This window comes from Colius striatus, chromosome 2, assembly GCF_028858725.1.
Source record: "Colius striatus isolate bColStr4 chromosome 2, bColStr4.1.hap1, whole genome shotgun sequence".
Classification (NCBI taxonomy): Eukaryota; Metazoa; Chordata; class Aves; order Coliiformes; family Coliidae; genus Colius; species Colius striatus.
This window is the reverse complement of record NC_084760.1, coordinates 67256956-67279164: the sequence shown is the minus strand read 5'-3', so window position 1 is coordinate 67279164 and position 22209 is coordinate 67256956. Positions and strand designations below refer to the sequence as shown.

The following is a 22209-nucleotide window of genomic DNA, read 5'->3' as shown; positions in this document are numbered from 1 at the left end:
GGGAAGAAAGAGACAAATCCCATTGGGTTGCCTTACCTGTTAATCTTCATCAAGTCTTTTAAAGGAACATTCTGCTATTGGTGGGGGGATTTTCTCTTTATAAATCAGTTTGCTAGTGGAAGAAATAAAAACAAATGCATCTGTGCAAGTGAAAAGAACAGTAATTGTGATTAATTTCATGTTGTGTGCCCAATTGCCCATTGTTGGCTTTTGCTGTGAAAAGCCAACTTGAGAAATTGCCTTTCATCTTCAACCTTGTACTGAATCGTTGCGTAAGCTGCTCCCATTTTATGTAAGGTCTCACTGTAAACCAAATGAAGGGTTGAAATTATCCATCTTAAAAACAACTCTCTTTTATGTTGATTTCATTACTAGAGATCATTTTGACGCTCTAGTTGATGAACAGCCCAGTAAACAGCTTTGTTAGGCAATCCTGAGAGGGTTTGAGCAGCCAGGAGGGCCAGGATCACATATCACACACACAGAATCATGCAGAATGGTATGAGTTCAAAGGGACTTTTAGAAATCATCTAGTCCACCCCCCCGCTAAAGCAGGTCCAGCTAGATCAGGTCACACTGGAACGTATCCAGGCGGCTCTTGAAAACCTCCAGAGAAGGAGACTCCACACCCTCCCAGGGAAGCCTGTGCCAGGGCTCCTTCACCTGAACAGTGAAATAGGTATTCTGTTTGTTTAAATGGAACTTTCTGTGTTCCAGCTTTTTTCCATCACCCCCTGTCATGTCACCCCATCCTCCTGACACCCACCAGTTTTGCTGAAGCCAGTGTACCATGTAACGTATTTGTCTTACATTTGTTTTCCTCTTTGTTGTTTTGTAAATTATGGTCTTATGTGACTGAGCCCTTCAATCAGCAGCTTCCTAGCTATGGAGCTTAAGGTATTAGATACAGGCAGCTGTTATTCTACAGCTGTTTGAAGTAATAACCAAGAGTTGATAGTGGAAATAGCTGAGTTAGCAGGTATGAGCTTGTTTATTTTTATAGGCACCGTATCTTCTAGGTTGCCAGCCTGGCCTGGGGAGCAGCTCGAATCATTGGATTGTCAGCAACAGGAAAATACATGCACCAAACCTGTGTTGTCCCATAATTGAAGTCACTGCAAAATAATGAGTTCTTAGTGTTCAATCTGTTTGGAACATACTTGTGAGCAAAGCCTTGTTAGGAGAGCAAGGCTTCCTGATTTGCTGTAGAAGCAGGGTTCAGGTGAAGTTAATGTCATTTTTCTGATTAGTAAAGCACTTTGGAGTGGAGATAACAGTCCTGGAAAATACAGAATGAAATAACACCTTGATTTTTATTTCTTTAGTAAATATAAATATTGACTTTGTGCAGTGTAGAAAGGTTTGTACTTTAAAATATGTATCAGTATATCTGAAAGTGAAATACAATTTGACAAGTCTTTGTCAAAAAAACAACTGTTTGCAGACTGGAGGCACAATACTAGTTGACTTGATATTTTTATAAGATTAAGATTAAATTATTACCTGTAGGATATAATCTACTGTTCATGAAGCTTTGCCTAGACATTCATATATACATCCAGGTGATAATTTTTTACATTAAAACACTGTAAAATGTCATTTGTTTGCTAGCTCGCTATGCTTGAGTTTAATACTCACTTTGCTTTTCATTTTAAAGACAGATACTGATATTTCAGACACACAGAACTTAGAATTCAACGGAATCTCTAAGATGAACCAGTGTAGAATATTGAGTAACACAGCAGAATGAACAACAGAAGAAAGATCTGAGTTTTAAAACAAAAATTAAAATAAAGAGTTGGTCTCTGTGGAGGGCATGACATTGATTGCCTTCCTTTCAGAGGTATGTGATAGTAGCTCGTGGACAGCATAAAAAGGAATAAGGTGTGGTTAGCTGCCAGTGTGCAACAGATGGGGTGTAGAAAGTACTGTCAGAGAGCACCAGCACAGCACATATCTGCAGCAGTGCTTACATTTGTGATAAGAGATGGTACAAGGATCTTGGTAAGACTGTTTTTATTGTTGAGCGTTCAACAGAGCCAACAAGTTTTTCCTTTTAAGCGTATTGTATTCTGTTTGGCAGAGATATGTTTTGCAGGTTTTTTGTTTAAAGGAGAGGGAAAACAATGAAGTTGACTCTTTTACAATGTTTCAGTTAGGAAGGAAAAAAATCCACAGTGGGAAGCAGTGTTGAAGGAAAAAGGAAAAAAAAAAAAGCAACAATGACTTGACTTTGGTCTTAATAACAATGAAATCAATGAATTTTGAATAGCAATAGGGAAAAGTAGGGAGGAAATCTGCAAAGGAATGAGAGGAAGCTTGCTAGAAGTACATAGGGAGGTCTCCTGGGGTATGTGTTTATATATAGCAAGGGACTTTAAGGAATAGTGAGATCACCCAATGAACAAATGTTGAAAGAAAAGGAAGGAAGGAAAGGAACAGAGTAAATCAGTGAAGGGGATCTGTGTAATTGAGGTGTACAGAAGAAAACCTTTTGGACTCCTCTGGAAGTTTCCTCCTAAATAAATATTCTCAAGACAAGATTAAAAAATGTGGCAAAAAGATGAGGAAAGTAAGTTAATGGTAGTGCTTTCCTCAGTTCTGTTGTAGAACTTCAGGAATGATGTTTGTTTTCAGGACTAATCTTAATAACACTTATCAGTTTAAATATCTCTCACTGAAATGCAAACCCAACTGTACTTTTTTTTTTTTTAAAGATGCGTTAATTCTTCTGCTTAAATCAGATTAAAAGGTGTAAACTAGTGTGCCATGTGTAGGTTTGAAGCTTGCAGGCTGATATGAAGTCGTTTCATTGAATTGTTAATTAACATCTCATTTTGATAATGGAACTTGTGTGTTTTGTCCTTGTCTGAGAGTAATTTAATTCATGGCAAACTCATGATTTAATAGTGTCACTACTGTTGTTTGTTTTCTTCTGTAAGTACTTAAAACTTTTTATCTTCACTTCTCAGGCTTGATGCGCTCCCGTGTCAGAGGGGCAGATGCAGCACAAGCAAAAGTGCTGACCTTCTTGGATAGTCACTGTGAATGCAATGAACACTGGCTGGAACCGCTTTTGGAAAGAGTAGCTGAGGTTAGTAAAGAGTTCTAAAGTAATTTCCTGAAGGAGTAGCTTTTAAGTTTTAAAGCCATCTGTTTTATATTACATTAATTTTATGTATTTTTCTAAGGGAGCTTTTTTTATCTGAAATTAGATGATGGAGATGATCAGTGTTCTGTGATTAAAACACACTTTATTCATTTAAGCTCTGAAGACAGGTGCATAAAATCAGAGTATTATCTTTGCAAGCAATTCAATATATGCTACTTTAGTTCTTTTGGGACCCCGTCAGTAAGTGTTGAGAATCTTTAGAACAAAGTGTACATCTCTTCAGCTGGTATCATCTCAGAGTAATTCAGTTTACCTGTGTATTTATGCTTCGTGAGGGTTCAGCGTGATAATAGGAGAGAGGATGAGCTGTAAAATGGAAATTAGTAGGTACATGATGCTTATTCTGTGTCCTGGAAAAGCAATTGAAAGGTTTGAAAGTGTACTATTTTCTCTGGGGTTTGGCTATACTTGTTAACTAGCTCTGGAGGAACTCGGTTGAAGTGGAAAGCGAGTCAAGCGTGATCCCAAAAAGCACTGGGAAACTCTCAAGACAACAGGGTTTTTCTTCTTTCATAATTGTGTTCCCTTTCTGGTAAACTCCTTTTCCTGGAAAGGCTTTCTTTCAAAATTCTTCTGGTCAAAATTATTTTGGTAAGCTATTCTTGTTAATGCCCAGTTCTCCACTTATCCTCCGTATGCTTTTCTTTGTATTTCTACCCCCACAGGAAGGGCAGGGGTAGAAAAATAAAAGGAGGTTTAACTCGTATGCTCAATGTGCCAATGGAGAAAGCTGTGAACTGATGACTGATTTTCCTTACTCTGTTTGGTTCTGTGTGCTTTATAGAATCATAGAATGATTTAGGTTGGAAAGGACCTTGAAGATCAAGTCCAACCACTAACGTCACACTGCCATGTCTACCACTAGGCTATGTCCCTCAGCCACCTCGTCTACATGTCTTTTAAATATCTCCAGGAACAATGACTTCTCCACCTCCCTGGGCAGCCTGTGAAAATGCTTGACAGCCCTTTGGTGAAGAAATTTTGTCATAATATCCATCCTAAACCTCCGCTGGCACAGCTTGAGGCCACTTCCTCTCATCCTATCACTTGTAGCTTGGGAGAAGAAACCAAGTCCCACCTCCCTACAACTACCTTCCAGTTAGTTGTAGAGAGAATAGGATCTCCCCTTCAGCCTAAACACCTCCAGCTCTCTCAGCTGTTCCTCATCAGGTTTGTTCTCCAGACCCTTCACCAGCTTTGTTACCCATCTCTGGACGTGCTTCAACACCTCAGTGTCTGCTTGTAGTGAGTGGCCCAAAACTGGACACGGTGTTTGAGGTGCAGCCTCAGCAGTGCCAAGTACAGGGGGACAATCATTTTCCTGATCCTCCTGGCCACACTGTTTCTGGTATATGCCAGGATGCCTTTGGCCTTCTTGGCCATCTGGGCACACTGCTGCCTCATGTTCAGCTATCTGTTAATTAACATCCCCAGGTCCTTTTCCTCTGGGCAACTTTCCAGCCACTCTGTCCCAAGCCTGTAGCGTTGCCTGTGATTGTTGTTGCCCAAGTGCAGGACCTAGAACTTGGCCTTTTTAAACCTCATATATGTATTCCAGAAATACTGTAAATTGCGTAAGACTTATCAGTGGTTAAAATACTGTTTTGGAGTAGAAATAATCAGCTCAAACCTGGACACTGTTCAAGTACTTAGAGCCTACCAAGCCATTGAGCATGTATAACACAAAACTCCATTCTATTTTTGTGTCTATGTAAAATGTTGCATCCTCAGAAGTGTTGGGGAAATTTTTCTGCCGTAATTTATTGGGACAAACTTGAAGGCATTAAATATATCTCAAAAGAAAGTTGAGAATGCTTGCAGCTAAAATATTTAATGGATTCTAGGGTTTGGGAAATGTTTTTTCAGGCCTTTTTTGTGTAGATAGTTTCAAGCATCTACCCATTTAAGAAATCAGAAGAGAAATGGTAGTTTTGTTTAGCAAACCCCTTCTTTCAGTAACACAGCTGTTTTGCCATTTATACTTTTGTTTGTGTTACCTTTTTTTCAGGATATACTCATTTACCTTTCTGTAAGTGATATGGGATAAGAAAAATCTTACCTTTTTTCATAATGGAATGTAAAACATTTTATTAAATGCTGATAGTCCTCTGAAGATTCAGCATTACTTGGGATATATTTGGTGGAATAAACTGATGCATATTTTGCTTATGTGCTGCTAAAAAGTAGCTACTACACAGTTATTGGATCCCTCCAAACTTGCTCCTTAGAATTATCACCATGATACTAATAATGTGTGCCATGGGATAGTTTTCAGATGTGTGAATGCAGTTTTCCATTCTTAGAAGTTTGCTGTACTGTTAAATAAACAATTGATATGTAATCCCAAGTCATTTTAATCTGTGAAGATTCTCAAGCAACAGGTATGGGGACTGATAAAGTAGTTTCTAAGCTTTCTGCTTGTTCAAATAATTAACGCATGGGCAGTGCTCGTGTAGTATATTATAATTCTTTGTTATTTTAAATGGCTTGATTTTGTTTACAGTGCAGACAGTGTGTTGCTTGATGTTCATTGGCAGCATTTTCTTGACAGTCTCAGTGACAAGAAGCTGAATAGATGCGAGCTAGTTTCTGCTCTGGCCTCAAAGATAACTTTTTTCAGGTCAGGTCTGCTATGCATTAATACAGTATTTTCTGCTGTGCTGCTGCATCTGTTCTCTAAGTGGTGGAAAGTGCCATATTTTTATTTTTTCCTTTTTTCCCAGAACTACCTCCTTGACATTGAACTCCATTACAGTTTTAGGGAATTAATTGTGTGTGTTACAATATAAAAGTGTTTAGCTTCCAATAAACAATCTGAGTTGAATCTTTTCTACAGTAGTCTCCGATCTGCTGTAACCACTTCAGAAAGCTGTCTCTCTGACATCTTGCATTTGTTAGGAGCACTTGAAACATCAAGCTCTCCTCTTCAAATTGAAGGATGATCCATCCCACAGTTTTCTTCTTTGAGATGGTTTCCTAGTTAGAGTATCTTTGTCTATTGATCGTGATTGCTTAACATTCCTAGAGGGGCCTGACACTGCTAGGGATTTTTCCACAGCAATTTGAGCAAAGGCTTAAAGCAGAAGCAACATACGTACAAGGTGAATATTTTGGAGTTCAGAACATGCACAGTTCCCCATGTAACCTAGAGCTGTTATGTCTCCTTGCTCTTTGCTGTCTCCTGGAGAATGATTTCCTGCCTGCTTCCTTAAGGCTACCTTTTATGCCCTCTAGCTTCTTTGATGTATGCACGTTAGGGGAGATTAAATGAGGAGACAGTGGAAGTTAAGCCTCTGATTCCTCAAGAATTTCACCACGGTATTATTTATACACATTGGAAACCACTAGCTGTTTCATGAATATTTGTATGCTTGTTTTTTTCCTTTTTAAATTTCTAGTCACTTTGGTATTCTGTTCTTATGATAAATCATTTATGAGAAAAATAAAAATTGAAAGATACTGGTGCAAAACTGAACTAATCTGTTTTCATAGCATAGCTGTAACTCCTCTAGCACTTTTAGGAAAGTATTTTTAAACAAAGATTATCTTAAAAGGAAGAAAAAACTAAGATTAAGAAGTGAGCAATGGATTCTTTTTTCATATCTGTCTTAGATTTTTTTGACCTTGAATTAATGAATCACCTTTTAACTGTCACAATGCTAAAAGGAAAATATTTAGATTTTTCTCTTTAGTGTTGTGAAGCTTAATCACTGAAGTGTCTTGATTTTGGGGGGCATGAGGGGAGCAATGTATGCAGAATCTTGAGGATAATTTCTGATGATTTGTAAGAGTAGTGTGTACTAGTCTGTCTCTCTGCAGCATACATAACTTCCTTTTGAAATATTAAGATGAAATAGTTCACTACAAATTTCCAGACACTAAAGACTTTCAATATACACAGGCTATTTTTTTTCCCATTATCCTCACCAAGAACCACATGGTTTTTCCAAGTGGGGTTTTCACTATAAGGTATGGTGTCAGCCCTTCAGAAAAACACCTACTTTAATCACCCTATGGGTAAGTATTTTGCTTTAGGATAACTTAAAGGGAGCAGTTGGTTTTTAGTTTTAAGTGAACGAACTTCCCGTACTTTGGAGATCTCAAGCTCTTTTCAGTAATCTCTTTGTTAGTGCCCTGCAAAGCATCATCTTAAGGATGTTCAAGTTTTTTGTCTGCTTTGGTGCTGAGAAAATCCATAACTTCAAATGATGGAAGGAACAACGTGTTTCCAAGCCAACAAAGTGGGGATTGTATGTTGAACTCAATGCTCATAACCTGTCTGTTTGTCTGTTGGAGGACCAACTGTATGTTGCTTAAATAATATGTTAAGTGTAGAAAGTGGTGTTAATGTGGTGTCATACTGATATTGATAGAACTAATCAGACCAGAAGTAAAAGCCTGAGGAAATCCCAAACGCATAGCAACAGTGTGGTACCTGCTTACTCAGCACAATGGAAATGAGTTGAAGCCTGGCTGAAGCTTTTACCTATAATGTGACACCTGATAGCTTGGGCAACTTGTACCGCCAGGTTCAACTGTGCCAAGTAAAACTATCTGAGAAAATGCCAATTTTTGTCAGAAAAGGTTTTTAGAGATGAGTTTAGATGTGTAACCTGTCTGAGCTTCAGATGTGGAAAGAATGAAAAATAAAGGAAGAGTGCTTTCTTTTTTTTATTTCATGCTCATGTGTGTAGTGTGACTAACTGGATTCACTGGATATTAGTCTCATCAGTCTTTATTTTAAGAGTTTACTCATTGTGTCACTGTATGTAGAAGGCCTAAAAGTTCATGTATGCACCTTGAAGTGCTCCAGTGGTGTAGGAGGGCACACAAATAGTTGTTCTCTTGCACTGAAGGTGCAGTGAATCATAATTGCCTCCCAGGTACAACAGAGTTAGCAAAACTACATTTGCCATTATGAACGTGGACTTGGGACTACAACTAACAAACAGGAGCTAAAGATGTGAAAATGGGAAACGGGAGATTGGTCTTTTTTGTCTGTTTCTAGTGTGCCTTGGACCAAGCTACTTAATATGTAAGAGCAGACCTGATTAGATGTTATATTACATCTTTCATAAAAGCAGATATGTGGTCCAGGTGTTGCAGCTGCATTGATACTTAAAAGGAATGTATAAATCAATAATGAATCATCAGCTTTTAACTTAGTCTTCAGCTTGGATTCTCTTGGGTTCACTTGAATACTTCTTTTGGCTACTCCAGGAATTAGTAACCTTTTGCTCACTCAAGCAGAACGACCTAGTAAATGCCAACTCTCTAATTAGGGCATGTTAAAAATCACAGAATCATTACAATTGGAAAAGACCTTTAAGATCAAGTCCAACCACTAGCCTCACAGTGCCAAGCCCATCGCTAAGTTAAACATATCCCTCAGCTATGCATCTTGTGAATATTGATGACGACTCCACCACCTCCTTGGGCAGCCCATTCTGGTGCGTAACAACCCTCTCGGTAGAGAGTTCTTAATATCCAATCTAAACCTCTCATGGTGCAATTTGAATGCATGTCCTTGTGTCCTGTCATTCATTACTGAAGAGAAGAGATCGACTCCCACCTCACTACAATTCCCTTTCAGGTAGCTGTAGAGTGATCATGTCTCAGCCTCCTCTAGGCTAAACATCCTCAGTTGCTCCTCATCAGACGTATGCTCCAGACCCTTCACCAGCTTCATTGCCCATCTCCAGACATGCTCCAGCACCTCCATGTCCTTGTCGTGAGGGGCCCAAAACTGGACACAACATTCAAAGTGTGGCCTCACCAGTGCCAAGTACAGGGGAACAACAAATTCCTTGACCCTGCTCGCTGCACTTTTTCTAATACAAACCAGGATGCCATTGGCCTTCTTGGCCACCTGAGCACACTGCTGGCTCATGTTCAGCCAGCTGCTGTTGGTTAACACCCTCAGGTCTTTTCTTCCAGACAGATTTCCAGCCACTCTGCCCCAAGCCTGTAGTATTACCTGAGGTTATTGTGGCCCAAGAGCAGGACCCAGCCCTTGGCCTTGTTAAGCCTCATACAATTGACCTTGGCCCATCACTCCAGTCTGGCCAGGTCCCTCTGAAGAATCTTCCTGCTTTCAGACAGATCTACGCTTCCGCTCAACTTGATGTCATCAGCAAATTTAATGAGGGTGCACTCAATCCCCTCATCCAGATAACTGATAAAGATATTAAACAAAACATGCCCCAGCACTGAGCCCTGGGGAACAGCATGGCTGACCAGCCACCACCTGGATTTAACTCCATTCACTACAACTCTCTGGGCCCAGCCATCCAGTTTTTCACCTATCGCAGAGAAGGTCAAAACAGATTGAATAGTTTAGTTTCAATAAAGGAAAATGGGTTTTTAATGTTTTTATTGGACCAAGCAAAACATTTGACTAAGATAGTTACTTAAAGTTTCTTGTTATGAGCTAAAGAATTCTCATGCTAGTTTGTTTCCAATCATTTCTGTGTAATACTGATTATCAAGGGGGTTGCATTGCTGAAGCAGTTTAGAATATATGTATTGTTGGTTCAAGGCATACTTATTAATAAAATTATCAAAATGGAGATGTTTAGGTTGATATGGATTTTTTTTTTTAACTGAGAAGAATTAGAGTTAGGAAAATATTTCCTGTTTGTTCAAAACACGTTGTTTTTTTTAATATTCACAGATTTGGTGATAACACTGTTCTGAAGTTTTCTGTGCTTTTTTAAATGTTACATTGTGGAACTGAAACTTTTCTTTTGAACTCAAATTACCATAGAAGTTATGCTTTGGTGTGTAAATCTAACATTTTTTTTTCCTCCCAATAAGTCTGAGAACTTATTGGGAGAAGAGTTAGTTAAGAACTGGCTTAACCATCATATTACATTTCTAATATTAGATGAGGAGTTTTGGTTTGGGTTTTTACTTTTTTTAGAGTACCAATGTCTTGTGATCCTACTGGATAATGCATTTGTATTTGTTGGAAAGATTTTTGTTTTTTCTTAAACTATCTTGACAAAAATATCAGCTAAGGTAATTAAAATTTCTCTGAGTAGTATATAAGACCATGGTTGGACAGTTGAATGTGATATCTGTACCACTGAGGTCTTGGCTGCTGGAGAGTAATAGCATTCATTAGTTTGAGATGTCTCTAGATTTTTCTTTCCTATCTAAGTATCTGATTGTGAGGTGTGATTCTTCTAGTGTGAAATGGTTTAGTGTTAACCTAAGACTTTTCTGATTCCAGAAAGGCCTAATTGTTCCTTAAAGGTAAAAAAAATATGACTGTAATACACTGTGTGGTCAGAGACTTGCTGTGGAAAATATAAATGGAAGTGCTGTTTACTGTTACACTACAAATTTGCTGCCACCTTCAAGAGCAAGTCAGAAAAGAAATATTACTTGAATATGAGTAGCCTAGAATAGAAAGAGGATTACCAGTTATACAGTGTGGCTTCTACTTTCTGAAGCAGTGCTGAGCAATGCTATTCACAGCAATGCCTATTCAGAACCATAAGTTGAAGCTGGGGGAGAGTTGGGGGAGATGTGCTAATGAAATCCTGCTGAACCGTTCAACATCTCATCCTACCTGAATCATTATTGATTTCATTATTTCAATATTACTTTCTAATATTTATTTTAGGACAAGACCAGAGTTGTGTCTCCTATTATTGATGTAATTAATATGGACAACTTCCAGTACGTGGGGGCGTCAGCTGATTTAAAAGGCGGTATGTACCTGTACTGGAATACAGATTTAAAAGGAAAAGCATCAAGAATCAAAGCTCATAATCACTGCAGTGTGGAATGGGCAGTTAAAACTAGAAATATGAAAGGGGGAAACAGTACACTACATTCTGTAGTTTCCTTGTTTCTAGGCTTGCAATTTAATTGGCCTTACTGTCTTCTGTTTTAAAATAGATCATTTTTATTATACTTATTTATGCTGCCTTTTACTGATGTGCAAGACTTGCTCCAATGTTCATAGGATTGTGTAAATGTGTCAGAAGCAGCTTATGGCCAGACTCAATGATTCTCTTTATAGATAAGACAGGGATTTAATTACTCACTAGCTTAGAAGCCCATCAGCAATGCAGTGCCTATGAGTTTTTTTCCAAGATGCCGATTTACTTTAAAAACTATTGTGAATAAGCAGAAAGCTTTGCTATATGTATAAAAGAAAAAATGCTTTTGTTAGCTGTGATCTGTAATTGTGAAGAGAGTAACACGTGACTGTGAAAATTTGTAGTATTTATACCTTTACTGTTAGAAAATTCCCTGTTGAGTTTAGAAGTGCTACAGTTTCACTATGTCTAGCCATTTATTGACAGTAAATAATAAAATGACTTGTGAAGTCTTCAATAGAAATAGGAAAGAAATCCTCCCCCTTTCAAAGATGAGGAGAGCAATCACACACTTGGGTCCTTACTCATGACAAGTTGTTCACTGATTGCAAAAATATAGCATTTAAAATAGCTATTACCCAATACCTCCTCTTCTTGTGAAATAATTGCTCTCTCAACCCTGTAAACTGAACTGTCTATACAAAGATACAAGATGAGGCACTACATAGAGATCACTCAATGCTGTTCTCACAGTGTTTCAGCTTTTGCAGAGTGGACTTTCTGAATTGAGGAAGGAAAAAACTGCTTCAAGCCTCCTCTCTGTTTCTAGTCTCTGACTGACCACCAAGCATTGTTCCAGTAGACTAAAATAAAAGCAATATTTGCATAGTGTTGCATATGCTTCAAGTTTGTCAGTGATCTAGAGCTGAGAGATTCTATAGCCTTTTAATTAACGTTTTGAAATAACACCTACAGTGCATTTATTCACAGTATGCTAATGTATAGCCCTCTGCTATTATCTGTGTGCCAGCTTTATTAAAACCTTAAGGCTTTTACTCAATCTATTCATTATACCTCGAGTATGGAAATTTCTATACCATTATGTGGCTTTTATTGTTGTCTTCAGCAGGAGGAGGAATTCTTTCATTGAAAACTTCAATTGGTTCCTGCAGGGTTCATGCTCTTTAATTCTTCACAAGTGAAGTGGGAGAAGATTGAGAGATCATTTCACTTGTTACTGCTTTTCATGCTTCATCTTTGGAACTACGTTTACCCGTTTTTAAGTTTTGTTTTTGCTTTTTAGTGCTCATTTTCTCGTCTTATACCCAATAGAAATGTGTTGGATTTATTGTGGGTTTTTTTTAAAGCACATGGAGCCTCTGTACTTCTGGACTGAAGAGTGAGAAGCTGTCTCTTTTTTTTTTTTTAATGTTAACAATAGAAATTTTGCACATACCAGTGTTTAAAGCTATTTGAGGGTCTATTGAAATGTGAATAATGTATTTCTTTTCAGTTCCCAGAGGACAGATTACCATGTTAGAGGCACTACAGCATTTGGCATCACAGTACACTTTCGCTGGAGCCAAGTCTAAACATGGAAACCGAACTATGCTTTCAACCTTAGATACAGTATCTGTGTGGCTAAAGCATGGAGACTTGAAACAGCTGGGACAGCATTTGTGCCTGGCCTGTTCTGAAAGGGCTTCATCACCCAAGCCAAGCAACCTAGTAAATGCTACAAACTTTAAAGTGGACAGGGCTGAGATAATTCCCAAGTCTGGCCAATATTAAGTCCTTGCAGTTGATGTAACTAATCTTTTTTTGAGGGGGGGGATTTGCAAAAGTGTTGTGCCATGCTGAGAAACACTTCAATTACTGGGATAAGCTGTAGTTAACTGAGATCTAATAATTTAAGAGTATGCCTATGATGCAGTTTATGCTGGATAGAATTTCATATTGCACACGTACTTGTGTTTAAAAATACTCCTTTTACAAAGTTACTGATATTATCTCATTGAAGGCAAATTTTTCCCAGAGTCAGTGAAAATGGAGATGGGAAACCAGTTTTTATGGGTAGAAAATCTGTACACTTGTTCAGAGTCTGCAGCAGAGTGCTGCGTTCCAGAAGAGACCCCTTGTGTTCACTGCAGTAGATGTAACTCTATCCCCATCACTTCTGCCAGAGAACAGTAGGGTTGTATTTTTTTTCAAGCTCTCCCAGATGCAAGTAATTTTGCTGGGGTATGTCTGATGAAATGTGGCTTCTTAACTGCATGGAAATATTGGAGCTCATTTTGCTTTTCATGCTGGAGGTTTTGCAGTACTGTTGATTGTAGCCATTTTACTGTTGTGCTCCTTGGAGTTTTGGAGTAGTTAGATGGTCTTTTGTTTTTACAGTGCAACACTTCATGGAATACTCAGAACATGGAGAGAAAGCCTGTTTGGGATAATTTCTGTAGCGTGTATGTATGCGAGATAAATATCATGAGTTAAAAGGAAAACTTTAGTTTTCATCTCTCCACATCAGTCATTACTAGGTACATTTACAGATGCATATAGACAGTTTGTAGGAATGTAGTCCTTGTCTGTTTACCTTACATCTTCCCCCACAAAGTAATTGTTTTATCTTTTTGCTGGAGAACAAAAACTATTAACATCTGTGGACTAGAAATCTGGAAATCATTCATTACATGACCTCATAGGATCTAAACGTGTTTGGCAGCAGGCAGTCTGTATAACACTGGTTTGCTAGGTGTACTGGGAGAGGCATATGGATCTTGTGTAGTTTTTTAATCCATGTTCATGCTTCTGGGCATAACCTAGCTCAAAAACTGGTATGAAAGTGTTTCCTAGAGGAAGTTTGTCTTACGCTAGCTGTGTATGGCTGCCTAAAGCAGGTAATTCAAACAGTTGTCAGGTAGAAAGCTGATGTAGGTGACCTGTTGGTCTTGTCTGTTCTAGTGATCTTTATGTACTTCTGTGCTTAACTCACAAAAGGACCAGCCCAGCTGTTGCTGTGTGCACACACATCTATGTACGTGCATAAGGGAAGTAAGTTTTTGATGCCTTAGCACTTGCCACATGTTAAAAAATGATGCACTTAGAAGCACACAACGGGAAAGCAGACAGTTAAAGGGACGATATTAAGTGGGAGCTACATAACCTTCATGACAGAGAGCTGCTGCTGATAGAGTACCACAAGCACTGCATAAAGCCTGTGTAAACATAAATGTGGAATTGATAAGCGTTCAAATACAGCTGTACAGTAAAGACTGTTGGGAGCATTTGTATTGGATGGAAGATCTTCATATGATGTTCTGTTTGATACAAGGATATGAGTTGCTGAATTTGTATATAGAAGGGTTTTGCTTTGTCACTTTTTCATTGGGTTTCTTACTTCATGTAATAGAAAACAGCAAGAGAAATTGAAGTTATTTTGTATTTGAGATTATGTTTTTAACTGTCTTGTCAGCTTCTTTACCTTTCTTCTGGACTCTTACTTGTTTCGTTTCTACCTAGAAGTTTGTACACGTTTGAATTTTTAATTTAAATTACAGTTCCCTGTGCTTTCAGTCAACATTCTGTTACTACAAGTTGAATGATGACCACAGTCGTTTAACATCTTACTCCTAATATTTTCTTCTTGAAGGCTTTGATTGGAACCTGGTGTTCAAATGGGATTATATGACGCCAGAGCAAAGAAGAGCACGACAAGGAAATCCAGTTGCTCCCATAAAGTATGTCTGTACCACCACTTTCCCCTCTGATAGATTGCAGTTTGCAACTAAACAAAGAAATCATTTTCTCTGAGTCTGAAATAGGATCTTTAATATAGCTTTCATTAATATTGAATTTTCATTCATATTTATGTAGCATTATGAGACTTTCCAATATAAATTGTATTTTAAAAAATAAAGCACACAAGTAGATTATTTGCCCTAACCAAAAAGTAAATGTCACTTTAAGGTTGCTATGTTTTGAGGGCTAAAAATACTGCATCAACTTTAATCTTTAATTGCTGGCACAAATTGCCACCCTTTACGTAAGGAACTTGTGAGCCAAATGGAGGTTTGGAAACTGACTTGGAAGGTGATCATAGCACTATATATCCTGTAGAAATGTGTGCAGAGATCTGAGGTGGTAAATGCAAAATTAATCGCGTTCAAAAGCACTGCAGATTTTTTTACGGAGGTATTAACCTTCAGGTGCAAATAATAGTTATCTTCAATTGTTACCTCCCAATTCTGGAAGTACTTAATTTATTTTTTCTTGTATGTCTAGGACACCCATGATAGCTGGTGGGTTATTTGTGATGGACAAATCCTATTTTGAAGAACTAGGGAAGTATGACATGATGATGGATGTTTGGGGTGGAGAAAACTTAGGTATGTATATTGTTTACTTTCAGATCAGTCTTGAAAGAAAGCAGGTTTCATCATTGCCTTTACTGTCATGGTGTCATGGCCTTCCTGATTATGTGCAAAGAGGGTTAAAACTTCACCTGCATTACTGGCAAAATCCCAAACGTTTATTTCAATGAAAGAATTAAAACAAGGTAGAAATTATATGCTAAATATGGGACAATAAAAGTGTTTTCTCATTAAGCAGTAAGGTTTTTTTTTTGTAATGGAATTTGGCTGATAGAATAAAAAAGTAAGATAGAGAATTACTTTAAAAAATGTTAAAATGTTTGAAAGTCACCCCTTCCTCTAAAGTTACTGATTGAAATACAGTACTGTTTAAGTACTGCCAACTTAAGGCATGTTTTATGCTGTGGAAATGTAATTGTGGAAAGTAGAACATGGGAGTTCATGACTTTAATGTTCTTACATACACTTTAAGAAAGCAATTAAAAATTAGCTGGCTGGTCTTTTAAAGGTCTTTTCCAATCTAAATGAGTCCTTGATTTATTTTTTTTAATGTTAATAATGCTATGCTGCCTGGCAGCTGAACTTAGGGAGGTCTTTGATTTTTATACCCCTACTTTAGCCCTATGAGATAATTATGGCTGAAAAGTAATTTTTGCTGTAATTCCTTATTTTTAGATGTTTGAGTGGGATTTAGGGAAGAGGGAGGAGAGGATGAGAGAACTTGTGCTTTAGTCCTTTCTTCTTTGACCTGGTGGTCAGATCTGGTTTTAGTAGGTTTTTGGGGCTCTTTGCATTACAGGATTGTACTAAGTTTTTCTTCGGTTAAGACTAGTGCACTTCTGGATTAAAATAAGAAAGATTTGTGAGGAACAGAACTTCACAACTTCTCAAATTCCAGTCTGTCATTCATTGTGGTTTTTAGGGTAGAAATGCATCTTGGGCATTCTAAGTAGTATGTTTTAAGAAAAGTTCTAAGGATAGAAATTTTTCTCCTTATGTGCTAGCTGCAGACTCCTAAAATGCCTTGAACTTGTAAAAACCCATGAATATTTTGAGTTACTGAAATATGCATATGCATTAAGCATATGCTTGGCCTACAAGGAAATGTCTGCTGTATACAACACACTAGGTATGGAGTCATGGTAACCAAATGTTAAACATTTCTGTAAGGATCTTAAAGGCTGAAAGAGGCATCCTTAGAGTCCAGGTTCTGACCTTCCTATGCAATACTCAAACAATTACTTTCCATGTTTCTGCTTTCTCTCTGTTCTGTCTGCATATTGCTGAGTTGTATTAACACGAATCTCATAACTTTTCATTTGGAAAAGTCCTGGAAAGTCTTTAGATAAATTTACTAGAACAGTACTTGCATTTGCTCTGAACCTCTTGCCACTAGAACACTTAAATATTTGATTAGCCACAAGCGTGTACTTGAGTGACTGAGGCTTTTCCTGAAAACTTATCAGCTGCTTTTATGCTTTGATAATTGAGGCCTTGATAGCAAAAAAGGGCACAAGCAACAGCTCCTCACTTAAGGTGAAAAGACTGCAAGCAAAAAGCTGTTTCTGTTGCTCCTACTGCATTCTGTTCTCTTTCTTCCATGGGAAGGATGAAATGGAGACTTTGAGGTGCCTTTTCTCTGCTCCCTGAAAAGGTATTTGTTCATTGCTGTCAGACTAACTGAAGACAATTAAAGATCACATATCATATGATTTAATTGGCAATAAATGACACGTGCACCAGATACCAGAAATCTGTGATGTGCAGTTTAAAGTTCAACACACACATTTGTTGGGCCTCTTTCCCCTCAAGCCTCTCTGGATCAGCAGCTTGATACTACACACAAATAACCCACTAGATCGACTTTCCAAATAGTTCTGTGTGTTGTATTTATGCTTTACAGAGCTTAGGATTTTTCCTTTAAGCATGTGCAGAGCAGCTGTTATATGAAATTTTGCTCACATGTGAGTATAGTCTCTACTTTATAAATTTCAAGATGAGCCTGCAACCCTTTGCCTAAATTAGCAAAGAGAAAGCTCTTACCGGGAAGATACCGTGCATTTTCAGATTGTTGCTGAATGTGACTGATAACATCTGCTTGCTGTAAAAAACATGGATCAAGGTTTGTTCAATCTTGTCTTGAATTCGGAAACTCTAATTCTCAGAATCATTACAGTGCTTTTTGATAAGCATAGGAGGGTTGGAGTACACTGGAAATGCACCATTTAAAAGGTCTGGGTCTAATTTTAAAACCTAGGCTTTTCTTAATTTTGCTAACATCAAGGAGCTGGTATGACATTTCCTGATTTCTACATCAATGACACGCTATGATAAAGAGACAAAACCTGTTATTGAGAAATATAACATAGTCTCATGCAGCTGAGTAATGTTTGACATGCTGTTTATGCCTTTTTAATGCAAAACTGTGTCTGTTAAGTTGTTAGTAGCATTTCTTCTCCCACTGTTTGACTATAGCAAAAAAGGCTTCTTACAGAATTACAGAATCACAGAAATGTTTATGTTGGAAAAGATCTTTAAGATCATTGAGTTCAACTGTTAACCCAGGACTGCCACATACCCTGCTAAACCATGTCCCTAAGTGCCACATCTACACGCCTTCTGAATATCTCCAGGGATGGGTGACTCCACCACTCCTCTGGGCAGCCTGTTCCAATACTTGACAACCCTTTCAGTGAAGAAATTTCACCTAATATCGAATCTAAACTTCTTCTGGCACAACGTGAGGTTGTTTACTCTTGTCCTGTCACTTCTTACCTGGGAAGAGAGAAAACCACCAATCTTGTTTCAGGTAACTGAGGAATGTGATAAAAGATCTTCCCTGAGCCTCCTCTTCTCTAGACTAAATATCCCTAGCTCCCTCAGCCACTCCTCATCAGACATATGCTCCAGGCCCTTCACCAGCTTCATTGCCCTTCTCTGCACGTGCTCCAACATCTCAATGTCCTTGTAGTGAAGGGCCCAAAGTGCACCAAGTGCAGAGGGACAATCACTTATTTGGCGCTGCTGGCCACACTATTTCTAATACAAGCCAGGCTGCCATTGTCCTTCTTGGCCACCTGGACACACTGCTGGCTCATGTTCAGCTGCTGTTAACACCCCCAAGTACTTTCCTCCAGACAGCTTTCCAGCCACTATGCTCCAAGCCTGTAGCATGCGTGAGGTTGTTGTGGCCCAAGTGCAGTACCCAGCACCTGACCTTGTTGAACCTCTTTCAAGTGGCCTGAGCCCATCACTCCAGCCTGTCCAAGTCCCTCTTAAGAGCCTTCCTGCCCTCAAGCACATGTGTGTACCCACCCAGCTTGGTGTTATCTGCAAGCTTAATAAGGATGCACTTGATCCCCATGTCCAAGTCATTGGTAAAGATTTTAAACAAAACAGGCCTCAGCACTGAACCCTTAAGAGAATCCATGGAGTTTTAGTTGCTGTACATTCATTTTCCTTTAAAAATCTGTAGCATGTAGAAGCTGTGTTGGTGCAAATAAGAACTAATTTGCTTCTACCTATTTACTAGTCATTTGCTGTCTTTGCCATAGAGGTATTTTTCATCATTTTCATTTTTTTGATTGAGATTCTTCAGTATTTAAGATGCTGAAAAGTATACAGTATGGGAATCTAGGGAATCTATGAATAATGAGAAAAATTGCCACAAGATATTTCTAAATTACTTCTAAAACAGTAATACTTTTTCAGTGCCTACATACATTCAAGAGATGACAGTGACAGAGTGGCACTTTGCCTAGCTTTTGTGTCTTATACTCTGGCTTTGAATTAGAGACGGAGTTTAATCTGTGGTAAGATATTGACTGATTATGAAGCAGCTCGAAACCAAGGGTATCAGTAACTGGTAGCAGCTGCTGGACTAAAGCAGAATTGTGAAAATTTAAGCAGTGCTCCTGGAAGCACCTTTCTTACAGCATTTATTTGAAAGGAATGAGGAAGAGTTCTCAGACTACGTGATTTGTACTGTCAAAGGTGTAAGTTGAGAAAGGTGTATAAATATTTCCAGACCTTCTTGTCCTCACTATCTGGATCAGCTCACTAGATTGACTTAGAAGTGTATTGTCCATAACCTTCATTTTACAGAAGTTCCATCTGTATTCAGTCTGTCTTCAAATTATGATTGACTAATTCTTTTCACAGCCGGTGTCTGGGAATGTTTGGTTATCAGCTAGGATAAATTACCAGCTCCAGTCTATTGATTGATATATTGTGCCTTGATTTTTGCCCACTGTGTTATTCCATCCTTAGATTAAAAATGTTATTATTATTATAAGCTAGATCATTAGTGTATCAATTAATGTTGCTAACCCTTTAGATAAAACACAGTAATAGTAGGTGCAGTCCTGATTTAATTGGGCAAATTGTAGTGTGGTTTATGAACTTGAGGAATGCTGGTAACCTCAGGTAAGAGAAGACATACAGTTTTGTTTCCAAGTTAAAATGATTGTTTCTCCTGATCTTGAAGAATAATAAATGCTCAGATATGCCTCTTTATCCTAGAATTTCTCAGAAAACTCCTATTGATCTCAGCAATAATCACTAAAAGCCTTCTCTGTAAATAGAATACTGCAAAATTACAGCATTTTGTGATTCATACTTTTATTTCAGAGATCTCATTCAGAGTTTGGCAATGTGGTGGGAGTCTTGAAATCATCCCTTGCAGCAGAGTGGGTCACGTATTCCGCAAACAGCATCCCTACACGTTTCCCGGTGGCAGTGGTACTGTGTTTGCAAGGTAATTAAGTCAAGGCTGAATAACAGTGCTTTGGATTTCTTCGAATGATCAGCAGGTGGCAGTAGTTTCGTTTTAACGATCTTTTCTTTCGACATATTTGCAATGTTATGTAGCTTGGAAAAAATAATAGTTGAAAGGAGATTAATGATGTTGTGACAAGTACTCAGATTGGGAGGAGAACCTGGGAACTGAAAAAGGGAAATATCTAGTAGACACAGCTTGAGAATCTGGAAAAGAAGGGAGTGCTTAGTTTGGCACTCTATCAATTTTGAGAACTTACATGTTTATTTAGTTTTGAAGAAGACTTTCTTTTCAGAACCACCTCATAAATCTTATAGAAACAGTTTCATCATTCACTAAGAGCCAGGATACACTGTTACGAGCATGCTTTGCTTTTTGTTAGTACATGATCAGTATGTGATATGCAAATGATTATGTAGACTGATTTTGGCATTTGTGTCAGTCTGATACACAATGAAGTTGCCAACATTTGCTTTCTTGTGTTTTAAAAATGCTTTTTCTGTAGAACTAAGGAGCTGCAGTATTAAGGGCTTAGAGTAACATACCTGTTAATTTTGTTGCTGGTAGCTTGAACACTGATCTGTTTCCTCAGTTTCTTCTCTTTAGAATGAGAATAGCAATTCTGATTCCTATTCATAGTGGATTTTTTAGTAATGTGGATGAAAGTGTTGCTTGAGTGTATGGTGAATGTTTTGACCAAGGCTCTATCAGTTGTAGCTCAAGAATCACTATATGTTTTGGTTTAGAGAATTGGATTTGATGCTCAGGAGGCTGAGGAAGTACAGGTTTCAGCTGAAGATTCTGTGGATTGAGAGCTGTAAATAAGTTTTTTTACCCTTAAAGAGTTATGGAACTCAAACACTGTTTAACGTGAAGCAACATAAAGTACAAATGTACTTAAATTCGTAAGAATGTTCTAAGCTGCCAATATTTTGGGTCTTGTGTTTCACCTTAGATTAATTACACACTAAGGTTCCTTATTCTCTTCCATGCTGGTTATGCACCCAAGATGACTAATGTATTAAATATTTAGCTCAAATTAAGTCACTGTTCTGTTTCTTCTAGTGGTTATAGTAGAAGTTTTTCTGGTCTCCTCTTCTTTGAGGTGTATTTTATGCTACAGTGAAAAATGAATAATGAAATATACTCTCTTAATACACTGCATATCAATTCCAGTGTTACTACTGTGAATTGGGAGGGCAGAAAGATTTATCAATTAAACTGAAGCCTGCAAATTAGTGTCTTGGGTACTTACATCCCTTTCCAGAAGTACCTTTCTCTAGAAGTGATTTGTTATCTGAGTCCTTAGCTGTCTAGCTCTCTCATTCTGAAATGCCATTAAAATTCTTTGTTTCCTTGGATTATTTTTAAATTGACCTAGAGAAGTTGCATATCACTTACAAGCAGGATTGACAAGTTGCTGCATATTTGAAGATTTTCTCCCCAGTCAAATTCCTTGAATGTCAAACCAACATAACAGGATGCCTTCACCAATTTTAGGAATGAGAGAGTGAGAAACATAAGGTGATGGGATACTCTTGTAGTACAGGTGTTGTCAGATATGTGCAGGGCCATGGTGCCAAGAAACTCAGTACATGGAATCAGTGCTGGTCTTGCAGTTGGTGCTTGTTATATTTGTTCTCTGTCCTTTGACTCTATGCAGTGTATTTTGGAGTGCTCTGGGTAAGGGTCCTATTTTTAGTCAACTAGTCAGTGTGTACTGCCTTTCAGCAGCTAAAACACATTGGTGATTCTGGATGAGAGACTGGGACTCATGAGAGGGGAGACCACATCCTGGCTGTATGGTGTGGGCAGATACAGCTTATGTCTGGCAGGAATTGTTGGGCCAGCATGCACTGCCTTAATAAACCACTTCAGACAAGCTAATAAATCTTGAAAATTCCAGTCTACTCCATGCAAAACTTCCTCTGATGGCTCAATGCCTATGCTGTGTTTCTCAGTACCCTGCCTCCTTTGGGCTCTACCAGTTTAGGCAGTTCTCAGCATCCACACAGGTTTTGTGTTCCTGTCACAGTAAGCCTGACCTGTTCATCCTTG

At 38.2% G+C, this 22209-nt stretch overlaps 1 protein-coding gene across 1 annotated transcript in view; it reads left to right on the top strand.

Moving 5' to 3' along the window:
* The window catches only part of GALNT2 (polypeptide N-acetylgalactosaminyltransferase 2), a 99714-nt gene that overhangs the window by 66174 nt on the left and 11331 nt on the right, over positions 1-22209 (top strand). Inside the window, exons 7-11 of the mRNA XM_061990951.1 lie at positions 2973-3094; positions 10803-10890; positions 14654-14741; positions 15286-15389; positions 20004-20130. Of these exons, the coding sequence (XP_061846935.1) occupies positions 2973-3094; positions 10803-10890; positions 14654-14741; positions 15286-15389; positions 20004-20130 (529 nt within the window). The remainder of the gene's footprint in view (positions 1-2972; positions 3095-10802; positions 10891-14653; positions 14742-15285; positions 15390-20003; positions 20131-22209) is intronic.